Source organism: Carassius auratus, chromosome 5 (genome assembly GCF_003368295.1).
Source record: "Carassius auratus strain Wakin chromosome 5, ASM336829v1, whole genome shotgun sequence".
NCBI classification, from domain to species: Eukaryota; Metazoa; Chordata; class Actinopteri; order Cypriniformes; family Cyprinidae; genus Carassius; species Carassius auratus.
Genome location: NC_039247.1, coordinates 6,643,650 through 6,663,662, shown reverse-complemented (window position 1 = coordinate 6,663,662; position 20,013 = coordinate 6,643,650). Strand labels below are relative to the sequence as shown.

The 20,013-nt window shown below is 37.2% G+C and overlaps 3 protein-coding genes across 3 annotated transcripts in view; all 3 read right to left on the bottom strand.

Moving 5' to 3' along the window:
- The window catches only part of LOC113072665 (SH2B adapter protein 3-like), a 51,754-nt gene extending 50,607 nt beyond the window's left edge, over positions 1-1,147 (bottom strand). Inside the window, exon 1 of the mRNA XM_026245640.1 lies at positions 1,012-1,147. The gene's annotated coding sequence lies outside the window, so the exon portion shown is untranslated. The remainder of the gene's footprint in view (positions 1-1,011) is intronic.
- A 1,130-nt stretch (positions 1,148-2,277) lies between these two features.
- Positions 2,278-7,646, bottom strand: LOC113072654 (sesquipedalian-1-like). Its single transcript, XM_026245633.1, has 3 exons — positions 7,435-7,646; positions 6,303-6,403; positions 2,278-5,718 (listed from the first exon to the last, which is right to left on the bottom strand). Exon 3 carries the CDS (start codon positions 5,696-5,698, stop codon positions 4,919-4,921), a length of 780 nt encoding a protein of 259 aa, XP_026101418.1. The 5' UTR covers positions 5,699-5,718; positions 6,303-6,403; positions 7,435-7,646; the 3' UTR covers positions 2,278-4,918.
- Positions 7,647-9,933: 2,287 nt separating this feature from the next.
- The window catches only part of LOC113072645 (discoidin domain-containing receptor 2-like), a 44,867-nt gene continuing 34,787 nt past the window's right edge, over positions 9,934-20,013 (bottom strand). Inside the window, exons 10-17 of the mRNA XM_026245625.1 lie at positions 18,216-18,370; positions 16,863-17,067; positions 13,725-13,969; positions 13,379-13,506; positions 12,703-12,900; positions 11,604-11,838; positions 11,312-11,461; positions 9,934-11,192 (exon numbers count right to left, since the gene is read on the bottom strand). Coding sequence (XP_026101410.1) covers positions 11,055-11,192; positions 11,312-11,461; positions 11,604-11,838; positions 12,703-12,900; positions 13,379-13,506; positions 13,725-13,969; positions 16,863-17,067; positions 18,216-18,370 — 1,454 coding nt within the window. The 3' untranslated portion in view covers positions 9,934-11,054. The remainder of the gene's footprint in view (positions 11,193-11,311; positions 11,462-11,603; positions 11,839-12,702; positions 12,901-13,378; positions 13,507-13,724; positions 13,970-16,862; positions 17,068-18,215; positions 18,371-20,013) is intronic.

Here is a 20,013-nt window from a genome sequence, read left to right as displayed (position 1 = left end):
CCACATATTAGCACACTGAGAAAAGGGGAAGCGCGTTTCTCCTGTCCGCTCGGAGGGAGAGAACCGCTTATGCCGGTCAGAGCCTACTCTGAGTAGAAGCTGCGGTAGACAACATAGTATAAAGCAAAACTGCTCTGATTACCGCGCTCGAGTAGGGGAGAGCGAGCAAGTGGAAAAATCCAGTGCATCACTGTACTCATAGTCAAGCCGCACATATCGCCCCTAACCAACACCTCGTGCGGGGCCTCGGCGACCGCAGAAGCGAACGGTGGGGGTTAGACGCGAGGCGACTGAAGAAATAGACTCCAGAGCGCGGATACTTTCTTATTTTACCATAGCCGTAGGCTATCACAGAGAGAACATGAGAGAGGCTGCAAACGAATCTCTCATGAGTGCCTCCCTGTGATAAACCCATATACGGCTCTTACCTTTCGTTGACTCATCGCGTCCGCGAAAGAGGAGTTAACACTGCTCGAAGAAAATCGCTGGAGAACGCGAGATGATAGGGCACAGATGATTCGCTATTCCTGAAGGAATGAAATCTGAGCGAAATGGCGCGCTGCACCCAGGTATATCATGCGTGCGCATGCGCAGGGTGGTGCTATGCGCCATTTGGCCAATAGGATTGGCGGGATGGTATAGGGCTTCAGACATTCGTCACACCAGAGGTGTTCCCGTACGTGGTGACGTCACCGCAGCATCGAAGTGACCTATGATAGGGAACTGGGCACTAAAATTTGGGAGGGAAGATAGCAGCGCATAGTAACCTCAACACTCAATATATGAGTTATAGAAACTGTGAATTCACAAGCCAAACTTTCAGAATAATTAGTACGGTGTCCGAGCAGACCCCGCTCTCGACTCAAACTCTCGCGTTCCGCTTTATCTTCACTGACCAAGAGACGTCTGGCCCAAAAGAGTCGGGATTATAAATCACCAAAAGTTAATCTTTCGCTGAATCCTTCTAAACACATCTACATTATTCTGTAATAAATATTAAACACGACTTGCCTGCCAGCCGCGATGTCCGTTACTTTCTCTGTCATGTTGGATGCGCGCAACAACAGCCCTGTGTAAACTTTCAGGAAGGAAAAAAAACACACACACAAACTTTTCATGGACACAGCGACAACAAGCGACGAAAAATCCTTGATGTGGCGAGACATCTGAGCTTCCGGCTAAATAAAAGCCCCATTTTGTTTTTGAAGCGATTTAGTTTCTGTAACCTTCTTAATTATTATATCTCTATATGTGATATACATAATATTTCAAAACAGACAAGCTCAGTTCTGAGAAATATTTAAAAGGTTCTTTATGTATCAACTATATGCCACCCCCACACACAGCTATTTTTTTAAACCAATATATGAATATACTTTATCAAAAAAAAAAAAAAAAAAAAAAAAAAATTAATTAAATTGCATTTCGTGTGGAGTGGGTACAATGAAAGTTGTATATGCATGCAATAACAATAAGGAAATTAAATATATATATATATATATATATATATATATATATATATATATATATATATATATATATATATATATAAAGCAGTAAGTGTGTAAAAAAGCTCTGTTCTGAAAAATATTTTATAAGGTTATATCTATTCATATTATAACAAATTAAGAACAACATTATAATCTAGTCTGTCAGTTAATAGATATTAGGTCATACAAATTGCATGCTTAATAATTGTAAATTGTAAGCAATAAATGTTTAAAATAGTTGTAAGTATAGTAACATTATAAGACTATTTGACGTCAACTATATTTAATGCGGCGCTTTGGGACTTTTATTTTAAAAACAGTTAAAGTTCAGTACGTTCTTTGTGGCTTCACGCAATAGATTTTGTAGTTTCCGTTGTCAAATGTGTGATGCCCATTAAAAACGTGTTACTAGCAGTGAGAGTATGAAATTGTCAGGTTGTGTTTTGATAAATTAATGAAGTCTTAAGTGCAGAAAAAATCCTCCACAGTAGGACAATTCACTCAAAACGTAATATTTACTTTCATGTCCTTGAAAAAGCTCACGAAGGGCATATTTAAATGTGAAAGTATTTGTTTCGTTTATGCACATTACAACTTAGTAGAGAAATGTCCAGGAAATTCGACTACAGTGAATTTTAGAAACCATCCATCAAATACAAAATCAATGCATCTCCATGCAATAACAGGATCAGTGAATGTGATGTGAAAATATCACAGTAATGCTGAGCCATCTTGTGGCCAAATAGTGAGTTCACATTTTGATATAAAAATAAATACATAAACAATATATGAGGATGCTCATCTTTATTTAAATCATTTGAAAACATTCAACTTAATTTCATGTTTTCTTCAAATTGAATAGTATACCCAATATAATGATCTAGTTATTTCAATACAACTTTATTCAGCATAAAGGTACCTAGTTTTGTCATTTTACTACCAGTACCTGGTTAATACACAAACAGTTCATCCACATTAACCTCTTAGCTGCTGGTGTTTTCCTTTTTTTTTTCTTTTTTTTTTATTGTGGAGTCTAACACAGTGTTTTAGATGAAATCTGAAGGCACTGTGGTTGGCCACGCAAGGATCCCATATAGTGTCTGTCAGTTTAATCTCCCCAAACATGATTATATGATTGCACACCGTTCGTACCATTAAAATGCATTTACAAATAGCCATAAATAAGTTGTATGTATATAATGTATTAAATGTTGGTCACAGACAGAATGATGACTAATAATTGGTCAGTTTTAAAAGGCAAGGCAAAGCGCTGGCATGCTTATTGGCAAGAATGCAAATATATGTTTAAGCATATCAAATCTTAGCCTAAAAATGAATAGCATGGTGTATTAAAGCTGCTTAGAAAAAAGATACATCAACAGAAGATTACATGTTAGCTGGCTAGTTAGGTCCATTGTCTGAGATACTATTTCATACTTTAATATTAAAGTCATTTTGGCAATTATGTTTTTGGCTGGACTGATTGTACAGCTCCTAAAATACAGCATAAAATTCACCGCCAAGAAGTCTGGAGTGAAATCAGGTTAACTCTATTAATCTTGGCATACATCTAACTTTTTGTGCTTCTGTGCAATATATATATATTTTTTTTTTACATTATACTGTAAAATGATTACAAATCGCCATAGACCAGCTCTGGCACCGTAATGCTTAACATTCAAGGTGTTTAACATGGACCTTGTACCGCAAGACAAAATAAAATACAAATGATAAGGAAGTGGCAAGTCGCTTCTACATGAGGTTCTTGGAAAATCCCAATATGAATTTAAGTGCAAGAATAGTTCATCCAAAATAAAGAAAACAGCATCATCATTTACTTATTCTCATGTCATTCCAAACCGGTATCACTTTCTTGCTTCCATGAACAGAACAGTACTAGTTTGGCAAAACATCCAGAATGTTTTCTCTCTCTCTCTCTCTCTTTTGTTTAGTTTTTTATACAATGGGAACGGAGAAAATCAAGCTCTAAAAAATTACTCAAAAGCACCATCAATGTAGTCCATACCACCTATGCAACAAACAAGTATTCTGAAGTCATAAATCTTTGTGTGACAAATGTAATTATAATCTCTAAAATGAATCTTTCATCAAGGTGTATCAAGACACTTTCATTGTGCTTTTTGTCAGTTTTTAAACCTTGACTGACCCAGTGTCTTTTTATTTTTGCTTTGAAATTAAAAATAGCACTGTATACTTGGCAAAATATATCATATTTAATTCAACAGTTCAACACTATAATATTGAGATTAATATTAAGATTATTGAAGATTTAATGCAATTTTTAATTTGCTATCAAGTTTCTAAAATATTTTTTTTTATCTTTCCTTGCCACATAACCTATAAGTATGGATATGTTCAAATCATTTTAATAGCATCTCTAAATTTAGTAGCAAATATTGAATACTTTTTTTTTTTTTTTTTTTCATTTCATTGCATTACTTCACACTGTGTGTTCTAATAAATCGATTGCAAAAACTGATTCAGTGATTGATTTAGGTCAACCAACAAGATTCAAGGAAGCGCAAGAAAGGTCTTTCATCGTATTAAAGGAATAGTTTTTCCAAAAATGACAATTTGTCTATAAATGACTTATCCTCAGGCTATCCAAGATGTAGATTTTGGTAAATGGAAACACATTTACCTCTCTTGTTCACCAGTGGATCCTCTGCAGTGAATGGGTGCCATCAGAATGAGTCCAAACAGCTAATAAAAACATCACAATAATCCAAAAGTAAAAGTCGTCTTTTCTGAATCAAGAGAGAAATATGCACAGATCAAGCAAAAGCAGTCCAAAATGGATTTGTTGGTGTATTTTGATGCGAGGACAACAAAATGACATCCTCATATTTTGTTTCACACAAGTTGTTAACTGATGGACTGGAGTCGTGTGGATTACTTGTGGATTATTGTGATGTTTTTATCAGCAGTTTGACTCTCATTCTGACGGCACCCATTCCCTGCCGAGCATCCATCGGTGAGCAAGTGATGCAATGCTACATTTCTCCAAATCGGTATATATAAAGAACCAAATCCATGTACATTTTCAGGAACTTTTCATTTTTGGTTGAACTATTTCCTTTAAAATGCTTAAGAAAACAAATGTAAGATAAAAAACTGCTATTTATTTTGTCATATCGTACCATATAATTAAAAAAGTTGTTTCCCATTTTATTTCCTTTCTGTATTTCTCAGAGAGTTTTGGAATGACATGAGGGTGAGCAAATGACGACAGAATGTTCCTTTAAAAAATGGCTTGGTCCTGTTTAAGGAAAAAAAATCAATCAGTAACAGTGTACAAGCAGTTGTCGTTCTAATGCTCTCTCTGTTTTTGACCCTTTATGTCTTCAAATGAGATTGCACTAAGCATGTGATGTGTGCAGATGTATATTTCGAGCCTTCACGTTCATTCACTGGCTCTGCAGCCATTCTATTCTCAGTTCAGCCACCTCTTTGCCGTACCAGTCATGTAGTTTGGAGAAGCAGCCTGTGCCGGGTGAAACGGGGCTCTCGAGTGATCCGCCAATGGTCTTCCTTCGCGGAGGAACCGGAGGTGGTCTGACTCGATCTCCTCTCTCACTACAGTTCACTTGTGGGTCGCTGACACCGTTTGGCACACTGGGGAGTTTACTCCAAGACACCCCGTTTTCCCTGCTAGACACCCCTTCCTGCAAAGGCGCTGTAATGGTGGCGTTCTGTAGTGAAAAGGTTGCGGGTTGGAAACTTGCTGCTCCTTGCAGTTGCGGCTGGTGCTTCTTCAGCTTGCTTTTCGCGAGTGACGATCTGGTTTCTTCTTGCACCTCCTCCAGCTGCCTCTCCAGCTCCTTCACGACCAGACGCATGTAGTCGAAGCTCGCCCGGGACAGAGCTTTGACCCATGATTCCATAGCGGCCTGGTTCTCCGCAGCCATCTTGTAGACCTTCGCTTTGACGCAGTCGAATTTAATGGCGAAGGCAAACTCTTCGGATTCAGACTCGCAGAGCTCCACCGTACAGCCTTCCAGGACGATGACGCCAATCGGCTCTCGGCTTTCCCTCTCCTCGAAGTAGAACAGCATGTTGCCCTTCAGAATAAACCAGCGGCGGTGGTACGCTGTGTTCCGTTCCCCTTTCTTAAAGAGGAAGCCCGTCTTGTCTGGAGGAGAGTTGCATGTGGCATAATGTGCCACGCTCCTCTCATTCAACTTCATGATGGTGAGGACACCTGACTCTGAAACAGAAGTCAAAAATTAGTTTACAGTACATACATTTAAAGTAAATATTAGAGATGGTGGTTTAATAATATCGATTTTACCCTAATTAACGCTTTTCTACTAACACCTCTAAATCTCCAAATCTTTTAAGAGGAGTAATAGAAAAAACAATACAATAAAAAATGTGTTGTGCATATCGGTTATTTAACAATGTATGACGTTACTCAATACTGTGATAATAGAAATGATTGAGAATTTATGTACATTTATATATTTTATGCTCACCATTTATTAGATTAAAACTACAGTGAAAACAGTATTGTGAAATATCATTGCAACTTAAAATAACTTTTTTCAATGTAAAAATATTTTAAGAATGTCATCTATTCCTGTAATGGCAAATATGAATTTCCAGCAACCAGTGCTGCGGCATTTATTTGAAATGGAAACCTTTTGTAACATTGTAAAATATGTCCCCTTTACTTTTGATCAATTTAATGCATCCTTTCTAAATAGAAGTATTCATTTCTTTAAAAAAATTAATAAAAAAGTAACCAACCCCAAACTCTTGAACAGTAGTGTAGATGTAAAATAAATTCACCTTTCTTTCAACGCTTTTCTGTAGACCCTTCACTTGTGGCCTGCTTCCAGCTGTCAATCGAAACACCAGCACTTGCCGAACAGCTCCATCCCATTTCTGATCTAAAGAAACAAAAACAAAACCAGCCACACATGACTGACGTGTCATATATACGGGAACATCTTACTTCACACATCTGGCCTGGTTTAAAATAAGCAAATTCCTCTTCATGTGGAAGAAACAAGTGTCAAAAAAAGGTCTGTGGACGTGACTAAACTGTACAGGAATCAGGCATAGCGTCAAAACAATGACAAAGATATTTAATGAAAAGATACTACGCTATACAATCACTTTTCCATGGAATTTTCTGAAGTGCCTTGGATATTTACTATGCTACTACCAAAATACTCCAGGAAATAACTATCTTTGCATCTAAATGTCATGCTACACTACCATATCAAAGAACCACTGTATTATCCTTTGATATCTGATCACTTCTTTGTTTTGGTTTTTTGTTTCTTTAGTATGCATGTACAAAAAAGGACCCATGCATCATGAAAGTGTCATGTTTTATACATGGTTTGTGGTATTACCAATGGTGTTCTTGAAAACAGATTTAAGTTGTGTATACACCATGAAACAAAAATGTAAATATCATGGTATACATCAAAATATCAAAGTACTATCACAGTAAAAACAGTGTTACTGACCCAAACAGCGATTAGAGGCTACTGCAAAAGTTTTAGTGATCCAGATAGCACTTTTATATCAGCGTGCGTTCAAGAATAAACATTTAAACAACATCCATACACTGCATTTCAAGTAAGCCTCAGAAATACAGTCAGATTTAGCACACAAGTATGGCTTAACAACAACGACAACGGTGTTGAAAGCTTAATTAAACATTATCAAACTCATTTAAATCCGTAAAGTAAGCAAATCATGCATAATTTGCATTACGTTTAGGAAAAACTCAACGTGTCTTAATAATGCAGTCTTTGTCATTCTCCTCTCGCAGCGCGAGCAGACTGCTTGCCCCGTAACTATCTTAAAACTGATACAAAGCCGCGTTACAAAGATAGAGAAACTCATCAAGGGAAAGGTTTAAGAAATGCAGTACGTCGTTTCGAGATTATATCGATGTTTAACCTGCCTTTTGAGCGTGTTATTGGTCCCCAGCAGACAGTTTTTCTCCTTTTCAGTCTTCCTTTCCTGAGTCTGTCGATCACGTGACGCTGCAGGAATCTCTCGCTCGTGTGTGCGTATTCTCACACAATGGGTTATTATAAAGATCACATTGAGTCACACGCTCTTCTAACACATCGAAACTTAAGTTTAAGAGTGAGAACATGATTATATATATCTGTATTTAGATTACATGAATTCCATTTGGTTATAATTGATAAAATACTGCGGGAACAGTGATGGTATCGCCAGAGCTCGCAGATTAGGCCTAACGTTACTTGAGAAATGTAATCCGTTACTGATTCCAAATTACGCGACAAAAATGTAGTTAGTAACGTAATACGTTACATTACACGATAGGTAATATAATCCGACTACTTTCTGATTACTTTTGACCTCACTAGTTTATCATATTGAAATAGGATACAATGTTATCTCGTACGATATATTGATATAAAACTAAAAATAAAAATATATATCATTTATTTTTATTAATACAATGAAGTGCACTAAACATAACATAACTTGTTACTAGGTCTTTGTTTGAATGTCTACAAAACTGGAAGACTTTCTGGTTGTATAAAGTAGGTTATTTCAGAAAGGGACATTTAAAAGATTAGGGAGAATCAATAATTTATTCATTAATTAATTATGAATAATGTATTTCTATTGTAATATGCATTCATGTAATCAATAAAAAAGTAACTGTAGTCTGATAAGGAGTATTTTAAAATGTTATTTAATATAATAACTAGCATTTAATTTTTGGAATCTGATTCTAAACCCAGCTCTGGGTATCACATGGTAATACTATTTTATGGTATTTATTTGGTACTCCATGGTACATATCCAAAGCTATAAGTAGTTATAAAATCATGTTTTATGAAATACAGCCTGCCATTTATAACATTTCGCAAAACCATGACTGTGGCATTGTACATGAATATAAACAATACATAAATAATATTAATATTAAATAAAAAAATAATATATTATTTCTCAGATATTTAGAAAAATAAAATAGTATTCAGAACAAGCAAAGCATTTACACTGCAATTACAGCAAAATCTGTATTTATTATGGAAAATAAGAAAGAAGATGACAGAAAACGAGTCTTCCTTAGTTCCCAATATATTACTATACATACAGTATCTACTCTGCTTATGTAATGTACATAAAGGACACATACAGAGTTAAAATGTTTGAACGAAAGACTGTTATTGAATACTAGACGATAAAATAAGATACATTTAATTTCACTTGAAAAGAAAAAACCCACACTCACAGTATCACGCATTCACACGGACATGCACTCTTGGTCTCTAAATATGTAGGAAAAAGCAAACTCTGATCAGTAATAACAGAAATTGCCTCAGGCTCACTTCAGCAAAGGCTTCTGGGAGATGGAGTTTTAGTGGTTGCCCATCTCCTTAGCTTTCCTACCACTGACATTCAGTCTAAATCCCAGTGCTATTGGAGGACTCTTGAAAACGTCCTGCATAGCCAAACCTTTCAGCAGCCAAACAATAAAATTTCTCCTGTACATTTGAAAGCAATTTCTGAAATATAGTAAACACAAACTACAGAAAAGGAATGTAGAAACTAGTACACACAGATGATAAAAGACGGAAATATCAGATTGATTACATCGTAGTGCACCAAATGTTTTTGTTTTTTTGTTGTTGTTTTTTTTTTTGGTGCAACACTCATTCATTTCACAAACTTTTGCAAAAAACATTAAATGACATTTATAAAACATTAAAGTGGAATAAAAGAGAAAAATGTGCTTTGAATAATTTTAAACTTACACATATTCCCCCGTAATCATGTGCCTTCTACAGAGATCAAAGATAAAATAGATCTCTACAATATTGATATTATTGGTCCTCTATGTCCTCAGCCAGACTTAGTTCATTTAAATACAACAACAATGCAATTGTAGAACTGTATGCCAATAACAAGTTAAGTATAGGGTTTTTCTTTGCAACTTAGTTGAAATTCAGTTTGTTTGGCTGTTTTTTTTTTATTCTGGATAATAAAAGAGTAATTCAACCAAAAATGAAAATAAGCTGAAAATGTAGTCACTCTCAGACTATCCAAGATGCAGATGCATATTGTTTCTGTATAAGAACAGATTGAAATAAATGTAGCACTACATCCCTCTCTCACCAATGGATCATCTGCAGTGAATGGGTGCCATCAGAATGAGAGTCCAAAAAGCTGATTAAAACATCACAATAATCCAAGCTACTACGCCACGACTACAATCCATCAGTTAATGTCTAAAGTGAAGCAAAAAGCAAATCCATCATTAAGGTGTTTTTCATCTTAAACTGCTGCTTCAGGCTAAAATATGAGTCACCTGCCATAATATTGCTTTCTTTGTTTCTGTTGATTATTGTGGTGTTTTTATCAGCTGTTTGGACTCTCATTCTGATGGCACCCATTCACTGCAGATGATTCATTGGTGAGCAAGTGATGGAATGCTACATTTCACCAAATCTGTTCAGATGAAGAAATAAACTCATCTACATTTTGGATGGTGACTACATGCTCTGCAAATTTTCATTTGTGGGTGATCTATTCCTTTAAAGCCAAGATGAAATGGCATTAACAACCCATTTTAATTCTATAATTGGACATCTGGATGTGGAGCCTAAGGGGCAAAATTCACCCCAAGAACATCTTGACATATCACAATGGAAATGCTTCTTGTTCTTTAACATTAACCAAGAACCAAGTAATTATATTTTGTTGAAATACTACAAAAACAAACATTGTCTTCTTTGGAAACCTGCACGGATGAATCATTCAAAATAATTATTTTGGTCCATTGGTCTGTTCTGATTTCATGTTGACTTAAAGTGGCCTGTTAGAAGTTGGGGGAAGAAACAGTGCATTCAATTGCACGTCAGTCCATTGTTGGCTCTATAACCCTCTCCTTCCTCCTCTGAAAGGGTTTTTAATCTAACTATAACAGTAGTTCTGCTAGATCCAGGCAGAGCAAGTCTCTGACCTGGCTATATCCAAAGAACCTGTAAAAACATTCATATTTAGAGAGCAAAACAACAAATGATATCTTAAGACACGGTAACTCCAGTGTGGGGGTAAATAAGAAACAAAAATAGACAAAAAGGAAATAAAAACCAAAGACAGCAGTGCTTAAGGATACACAACCACAGTTTTGACAAACACAACATTTGTCCAGTTGGTTCTTTCTGCCTAAAATATACAGTAGGCTCAAGAGTCACTGTTCTTCTGGGAAAAAGAAAAAACACAGAAATAACATGTATGATAAAGAAAAAAGGGAAAGAACAATAACAAGTCTAAAAAAAATCTCAAGTGTCTACGGATTGAAAAAAAAAAGCTCTTTGAATCCCAATGGAGATGAATATGTGAGTGGATAAATGAATGAATGCCTTTAGTGAAATCTCATCATCTCTAGATCTCTCCTCCATTGGATTTCTATCGCTCTAATGGCGCTACATTGTGGCTATAATGTTCCTGCTCTACTTCAGCGACTGGCAAGCCGTCAGAAGACTTGTGTAACCGTTTTCCTCCAGGTTATTTCAGAAGAGCAGTTTTCGGTCATGAGTGGGACGCAAAAGTTCGCAGGGCCAGATACAATCTGTGAAAAGTGGGCCGGTCCGCGATGTCACGACTCCAGCAACGCATCATCAGCTCGAACAGAGAGGATGGACAGAGTCGTGGAGCATAGAGAAAGATCTAGGGAGAAAGAGAGAGAAAACATAGTTAAGAAATCTTTTAGATGAAACATCAGTGTTCAAAGTCACTTCAAATCAAAAGCGAAACCAAAATCAAAGTGAAGTTGTCCCAGTGTGTACCTGTCTCCCCTGGTTTCTGAAGAATTCGCCGGTGTTCTCGATGACCTGTTCATCAGACAGCAGGCTGTAGGGCTGCTCCTTACATAATGTGAAGATCTCCCACAGGGTTACTCCAAATGCCCACACGTCACTAGCTGTGGTGAACTTTCCCTAAAAACACACACACATACTGCACTGATTCAAAGAAAGCAGCTTAATAATTCTGTGGAAACCAAGATACATTTCTTACAAAAGAATCTTGAATGAATAGAAAGTCCAAAAGAACAGCATTTACAGCCTCTCTTTCCCTCACCAGTAAGATGCTCTCCCAGGCCATCCAGCGTATAGGCAGCACAGCGCGCCCCTGTATACGATAGTAATCACTACTGTACAAGTTTCTGCTCATGCCGAAATCAGAGATCTTTATGGTGAGGTGGCGGTCCAGGAGGCAGTTCCGGGTGGCCAGATCACGATGCACAAAATTCAGAGAAGCCAAGTACTTCATCCCAGAAGAGATCTGCACCGACATGTGCAACATGTCAGCAATGCTGCAGAGACCGAAATAAAAGAGTTTATGAGAATAAAACAGCAAATGCACACAAAATATGACCTGGGTTCAAACCTGTATCAAATTCTGAATGTGTGAAAGCACAAAAGAGACATGAAAGCTATAACGGAGATGGAAATCTAATATACAACTGTATTTTGGCTTCAGAAGACTTGCTTAATAGTCACACACACACACACACACACACACACTTATAGAGAGAAAGAGAAACACACACACACACACACACACACACAAACACATACACCTATATACATTTATGAATAAAACATTAATAATAAATATTACATGAAAACCTTAAAAAAGGAAATAAATAAGTATAAAGTGAAAAAAATTCATTAAGTACTAAAACTGAAATAAAAATAAATTAAAGTTAAATAGAAATATAAAAAAAGAATAACAATGTCAAAAGCACATGACAAAACTACTAAAACTAAAATAATAGTAAATAAATCTAATAGTATAAATAATACTAAAATAACACCAGTGTGAAAGGAAGAAAGAAAATCATAAAGGTTTGAAACAACTTGAGGGTGAGTAATATATATATATATATATTTTTTTTTTAAATTTTAATTCAGGTTTTGAAAAAAGGACAGACTGAAATGATTTTCTGAGGTTTTTATTATTATGACTTGAAGACTCAGAGGTCTCACTTCAAAAGTTGGCTTGATTTTTACCCTGTGATCTGAAACATTTCCATCAAAAATTGAGAGCTGACTAGAAACTGGAAGGTTAAGCTGAAGAATTCGGAGGTTAAGAACGTTAAGCTTGACTCTGACTTGTAGAATAGCGATATTGAGGCGTCTGGAGATGAATGGCTTCTTCATAATGATGAACACACCTGACAGATGGAATGTTGTTGGCATGCGTGAGTGTGCTCTCTATCTCTCTCTGGGACAGGAACATGTTGAGGTCTCCGTTCTCCATGTACTCCGTCACCATGCAGAGTGGGTCGGAGCTCACGCACACGCACAGCAGCTGGATGATGTTTGGGTTATTCAGACGCGACATGATCTTTATCTCCTTCAGGAAGTCATTTCTACACACACATACGAAAGTCTGAAAGGTTATCATGGGATCAGGAGAAAGGTTAAAGTTTAGCATCCATCAATAAATACTGACTGACGATAATAAATGAGAAATAAAATCCAGCTGTAAACCGATTAGAACTCTCATAGAGAAATTACAATGATAACTGTGCATTCTAAAACAATCTGATACATTTTATGAAGAATTAGGAGTCTATTAGGATTTAATCTTCTTCACACAAAAAAATATATATAATATATATATAATAATATATATAAAACAAAATTAAACATAACACATATTTATTAATTTTTGTTATATAAAACAAACTTGCCATTTGCCTACTATTTGTCTTTATCCGTGTGCCGACCGAATAAAACAACATAATTGCATAACCATTTCTAAAATTTTAAGCAAGAGCTTCCCAGAAGCCTCACTCTATGATGCAACTTTTCAATCAATTTTGTTTTGTGTGTAACCCCCCAAACCTGGCATTGCTGGTGGCATCCGCTCGGAGTTGTTTAACTGCTACGAGCACCGTCCTGCCGTCCTGCTCCGGTAACGGTGCACCCTCTCCCAGAAACTCAGCCAAACCCTCGGCCTCACATAAATGTACCTGGTAACAGCAACAACACCACTATGAACATGTGCCAACAAACATACTTAAACATGCAAAAATACCACAACGTACTATGGTATTACCATGTCATGCAACAAATATCAGGCATTGCAGCACTGTTTGTATAACCAACTAACTCTGAATAAAAGACAAAGGAGCTGAAGGAATAAAGGAAGTGGAAAGAAAAGCTCTTGCTGTGCTTCACTGGGACTCACCTCACCAAACTGGCCTTCTCCCAGTTTCTCTCTGAACAGCAGTCTCTCTCGAGGGAACTCGGCCACAGAGATGTCCTTCCGTGTCAGGGAATCAACGGTGAGGGCCGGAACGGCGTACATGTTGCTGCCGGTGACGCCCTGCAGACTTATGATGTCTGTTTCAGCGTAGTGTGGGACGCTGCTCTGAAAACACTGGTGTGGGGTGCACAGGGTCACGTCAGGTTCAGCATATCCTCCGCTGCAGGCTGCGCAGAGAAACAGGTCAACATGTCAGTCAGCTTAGTCAATTCTAATTTATATTATTTTATATTTAAATTATTTCCCATTGCATTCCATTTATTTCCCACTTCATTTCATGCATATCTTTATTTGCCACCCTATTTATTTTCTATACAGTTCATCCAAAAATAAATCATTTATTCACCCTTATATTTTTCCAAACCTGTATGAATTTTTTTGGAACTCAAAAAGAAATTCTGAAGAATGCTGGTAATCAAACGGTTTTGAGTCCCATAGTCTTCCATAGTATTTTCATAGAAGTCAATGGACCCAAAATTGTTTTGTTACATTCTTCAAGGTATCTTATTTTGTGTTCGACAAAAATATCACGGAAGTCAAACGGACTCAAAAACTGTTTGGTTAACAACATTGACTTCCAAAGTATTTTTTGTCAATACTATGTAAGTCAATGGGAACCCGAAGCCATTTGGTTCCAACATTCTTCAAAATATCTTCTTTTGAGTTCTACAAAAAATATTAAAAATATCAATATGAGGGTGAGTAAATAAATGTTGAACAAATTTTCATTTTACGGTGGATGTGGCGAGTGGGGCGGGGCCGAGAGGCGTGGGAACGAGGAGTGAGGCCAGGTGTAGTGATTGAAGATGAGCTACACCTGAGCCCCACCGCTAGTATCGAGTCCCACGTAGGAGATGGAGGGATATAAAACTGGAGCGACGGCCGTGAAGGACGAGAGAGGACCAGGCCTGGGACATTATTTTATGTGTTTGCTTTTTATTTATGCGCACCAGTCGTCCGTGAGGGGCTGGTGCGCTGTTTTGTGTTTATTTTTGAATTATTAAAATGTTTTGATTGTGCGCCGGTTCCCGCCTCCTTCTTCCCGATGAGTATGGAGTTTTTATCGTTACAGTGGTGCCGAAGCCCGGGAGAAGGAGGGACGCGCTGCTGAAGATCCCTCGCCGCTGTGGTGAATCCGCGGTGCCCTCGAGCAGGCGAGGTATGTGCCGCCATGGACGCTCGAGGCGGTGGGCTGGAGCGAGTTGCCGGGGACGGGCGAGCTCGCTGCCGGCCGCCCACGATATGGAGGGGCGGCTGCCGTCCGTGAGGGAGCGGAGGAGTCGGCGCCGTTCGCAAGGGGGCAGGACCCTGCTTCCTCCGCAATGGAATCCGGAGGGGCAGGGAACGGGGGACTCCTGCCGGCTGCCCAAAACCGGAGGAGCCGTTGCCGTCCATCGGGCGGCAGAGGAGTGTCGCGCCGTCCGCCGAGGGCCGTCCAGTGCCACCGCCAGGCACCGCGGAGGAGATCGCCCAGCTGGTGGAGGGCCGAGCAGCAGTGCGTCTGGGAACCGGAATTTTTTATTTTTTTTTTCCTCTCTCCCCTCTCTCGTCCTTGTCGCTCCTCCTTCCATCTCCTTTTCTCGAGCCTCGTCTGTCCTACCCCCAGGTTCCCGCAGGTCCCCGTGGGGGGGGGGGGGGTAGAGCGCAGTCTCGGGACTACCCCCCGGCCTGCGAGGGGCGATGGGGGTATGTGGCGAGTGGGGCGGGGCCCGAGAGGCCTGGGAACGAGGACCAAAGGAAACTATTGCATCAAGTCTTACCCTTGCAAAATCCTTCAGTCTGGTAACAAGGTCAGATGGAGTTCATAGACTGCAAGCAAAGGATAAAGAACGCAAGGCTAGAGGAGGAAGAAAGGAAAAAGTGCACTGGCAGGCAGCATGCAAACTTGTTTTGAGGAAACAAATGTCAATGAAATCAAGTTCAATAGGATGAAAAATAGAACTCAAAGAGAATATTTCTTAAAAGATAGTACAAGAGGTTAGTTTCAGAAGGGACAGCGTGTTCAGATATTCAGTAATGCACTGAAAGCATTTCTTCAGTAGCTCTGGTCCAGAACATAGTATGCTATTTAGGCAACATTGTTAGGATTCATATTTGACATGAAGACTTTCATTATAATATATTTTATTTCTAGACACATTCTAAGGCAGCTTAGAAATGTATCTTAGAATCATAGTCAATCCCAGACTGATGGAAACGAGTCAGTTTCAGGTTCATGTACTTACACTAAAGTTCAGTTTGGAGTCAGAAAGATTTTAATTTAGAGAAATTAATATTTTTATTCTGCAAGGAAACATTAAATTGATAAAAAGTGACAAAGACATGTATAATGTTACAAATAAATAAATACTGTTCGTTTAAACTTCCCGTTCATCAAAAAAATAAAAAATTTAATTTCCACAAAAATATTAATATGTCAGAAAAAGGTATAAAATAATATATTTTAAAATTTAAAAACATTATTTTAATTTACTATAAAATTGTACAATATTTCTGTATTTATTGAATTTTCAATTAAATAAAGGCAGCTTTGGTGAACATAAGAAAAGTGTTTTTTTTTCCCGTTGAAATAATATTACTATATATGTTTGTATTTATTTGATTATAAAAAAAATAAAAAATAAATGCTGGTTTTATACTTATATGCTATGACTTAAAGGGACAGTTCACCCAAAAATGTAAATTCTGTGATCATTTATTTACCCTCATGTTGTTTCAAAACCGTATCCTTTTTTTAAAAATTATTATTATCCAGATATTTTGAAGAATGTTGCAGTTGCTGGTATTTTCATTCTGTACTATGGAAGTCAATGGACACCAGTTTTTGGTTTTGTTACCAACATACTTCAAATGACCTTCTTTTAAATTCAACAGAAGAAAACAGCTCAAACAGGTCTGGACCAACTTGGACAATTATCATTTTTGTGTGCACTATCCTTTAAGGCAATAGGTTTATATTGTGGCATTTTTAATTCATCAGGATTCATGGTATCAGTAGTTCATTCAGCTCAGCAGGGTTTGACACAAAGCTAGTGTGTGTTTGTGTATAATGGATGCTACCAGAAGCCTCTGCGCTTTGCGACAGCTCGGGAAGTTTGTTCCTGAGTGCAGCGGGATCCTGATACTGGGGGTCCAGCAGGAAGATCCTCTCGTAGGGCGGGTCGAGGGAGATGCGCGGCGGCACCGGAGGAGTCTGCAGAATTACAGTGTCACTGCTAGAAGACAAACGTACTGTCACCTCCTCCTTCAAAATACGCCTCGGAGCCTGAGACAGAGAGAGAGGCTATTTGTATTACCATATTTTCAGAAAATAAGTCGCAAAAAACAATGCATCTATGTATAAACCATGTTTTATCATCACATTCAGAAATAATGAAAATGTAAAATACTGCTATATGAAACAAAATGCTAGTTTGTAGATGTTATGTAGTTCCCTCTCTCCCCAACAATTTACTTAAATAACTCAATATACTGTACATAAAGACATTCATTATAAACAACATTTACTCTAAATATTGAACACAAACAAATTTTATTAAGAGCAAAAACTGTACAGTTTGTGCATGTTTTGCATGCTTAATAATTGCATTATTAAGTTGCTTAAGAATATAAGTCTCGGCATGTTTGGTAGGACATAAAATTTTTACTTGAATTAAATAAAAACATTCAATATTTTTACTGCATTATTTATGCCTTGCAATGCACCTAATAATGCACTGTATGATCTCATGAATAATTGTAACCACAGTTATAATAAATTATAATACTTATCCATTCATTGTCACACCTTTATAAAGTATAGTGCATTATAACACATGAAAGACAAACATTCAAATATTATAATGCATTTTAACTTTGGTTACAACTATTTATGAAAAGATTTAATGCATTATGACATACCTTATGAATATCTTTCTAATGCATTATACATAAAGGCCTTATACATAAAGGATTTGTTAGCTTGTGTTATATTGCAAACTGGTATTTCTTATCATATTAATGCCTTTTCATAATCATAAACACCCATTTGTAGTGCAAACTTCAAAGTTATCCGTTTATTGCATTTATTTATACTTATAGTAATTTACCTAAAGTGGCTAATGAAATGGAAAACTCATACAATCACTGAAAATAGCTTACTTCTGCACTGTAAAATAAAGTGGATATTCCAGAATATTTTTATTATTTCTTAAATATATATATTTTTTTAGAAGCGGTGCTTTCTTGGGGATAAATTTAGAGAGACAAATCCTCAAAGATGTCACATGCCTGTGAAGTCACTTCTTTAAATACAACGATCCCCTACTTTCAGTAGAAAAAGGCACTTTACACTATTCAAATATTTCATGCATTGTTGAGAAGCATTATAATTGGTTTCATTAATACAAACATTACAGTAAACAACATACACACCTTCTCCAGGACTTTGTACACATATTGGCACCACAGAATCAGAAAGATGATCACCACTAGTAGAAGAATAATAGTCACCAGACAGCCAATCAGAATCGATGTACTGCTCTCTTCAGGAGAGTCGGTTTTTGATGGTTTTACTGTCGTCTGGTCCTCTGTCAAACACAGACGGGTTATTAAAGATCCACACAGATGGGAAATCAAAAATTACCTGTATTACAGTGTATGATGTAGCTGTCCATCAGTGTAAACAATGTGCAAAGTAATTAAACCAAAAAGTACACGATTTATAAAGTTATTGGCCTCTAAAGTAAGGAGTCGACTCTGAATCGCTGAAACGAGTCGTTATAGATTTCAAATCTTTTGCCCATCTCTATGTACGTCACTGGGAGCACTTTGCATAATAATCTCCGCCTGCCGTCTTGGGAGCAACGGAACTCTGACCTGCCCCACTCCCACACACATGGCTAAAATTCATTTTCACCACAATACCAGAGCAGTACAACAAATCCCCTTTGTTGTGTTCACAACATTTCACTGATGACTGCTTTTCTAATCTCGGTGAGTACAAGGCGGGATTTTCAAAGCATTTGGCCATAAAAGAGGGTTCATTACCAACTTTATTTAGACCAACAAGCATCTCCGAATCACAACACGAAGTATGATTATGAAGTTATGTGTTTGTTTTCTCCCGAGCATCTTATCAGTATGTGTGCTGTCTGCAGCCTTTCTCTGTGCTGATTGTGATGGCCGAACCTGTGGCCACACATTGATAAGGGTAACATCAACGCATTCATTCATGATACATGCATTCATTCACATACTGATAGTTCTTTTCCCGCATTCATTCACGATACATATATTCATTTACATACTGATAGTTATTTTCTTTTTATTATTCATTTATATTTGAATTTATAGTATAGGATTTAAGGTTTATGTATAAGAAAATCACTACACAGACTTTGTTTGACAAATTGCAAAGCTTTATTTATACATGTTAGTACTTCGTTCGTTGGTTTGGAGTGCACACTTACTGGCTTGCGTTGTACTATTATCTTTGTTTCTATTTGAGTTTAAGTTACCGTGGCATGGAGGTTGGATGAATGGCGTTGACTCAGGTGTGCGTCTTTCCGTCATCGCGGTCTTGACTGACAAAAGGCTGAGGCGCGTGCGGCAGTCAATATTTATGGTCTGAGCATTCCACTGGACGATACCAACTGGATGCTATGTCATGGGGGGGTGAAGAAATGAAGTTATATTTCTGATTGGTTCCAATTTATTTTTATTATTAATATTTGTTGTTTTGTATTATTAGATTGTTTGTTTGTTACTCTATTTACTTTGATTAGATAACTTGTAACTAATTTGTTGGTTTATAAAGTGTTGATTGTATGTTTTCCCCTGTCTTGTTTAAGTGAGCTCACCGTCTGTGATAAATACCTGTCTGTTGTCTCATTTAGGGGGTTAGTTTTGTTTTGTTCAGTTCTTCTTAAGTTTCGTTATATTGAATTAAAACTTGTTTTGTTTACTTCATTAAAGTCTAGCTAGATTATTTGTTAGAACAAGTTGATTTATTTTGTAACTGAGACCTTTTTCTTATTTTTGGGTAAAATAAAACCTTTTTTTGTTGGCAATCCTGTGTCCTCGTGCCTTACTACTTGGCGATATCCGACATATGGTGGCAGCGGTGGGATAAGCCAGTAGAGGACACAGGTTTTTTTTTTTTTTTTTTTTCCCTCTTGTTTAATTATATTTTTTGAGGAGTTATGAGTCGACCGCCAAAGAAAGGAGTTCT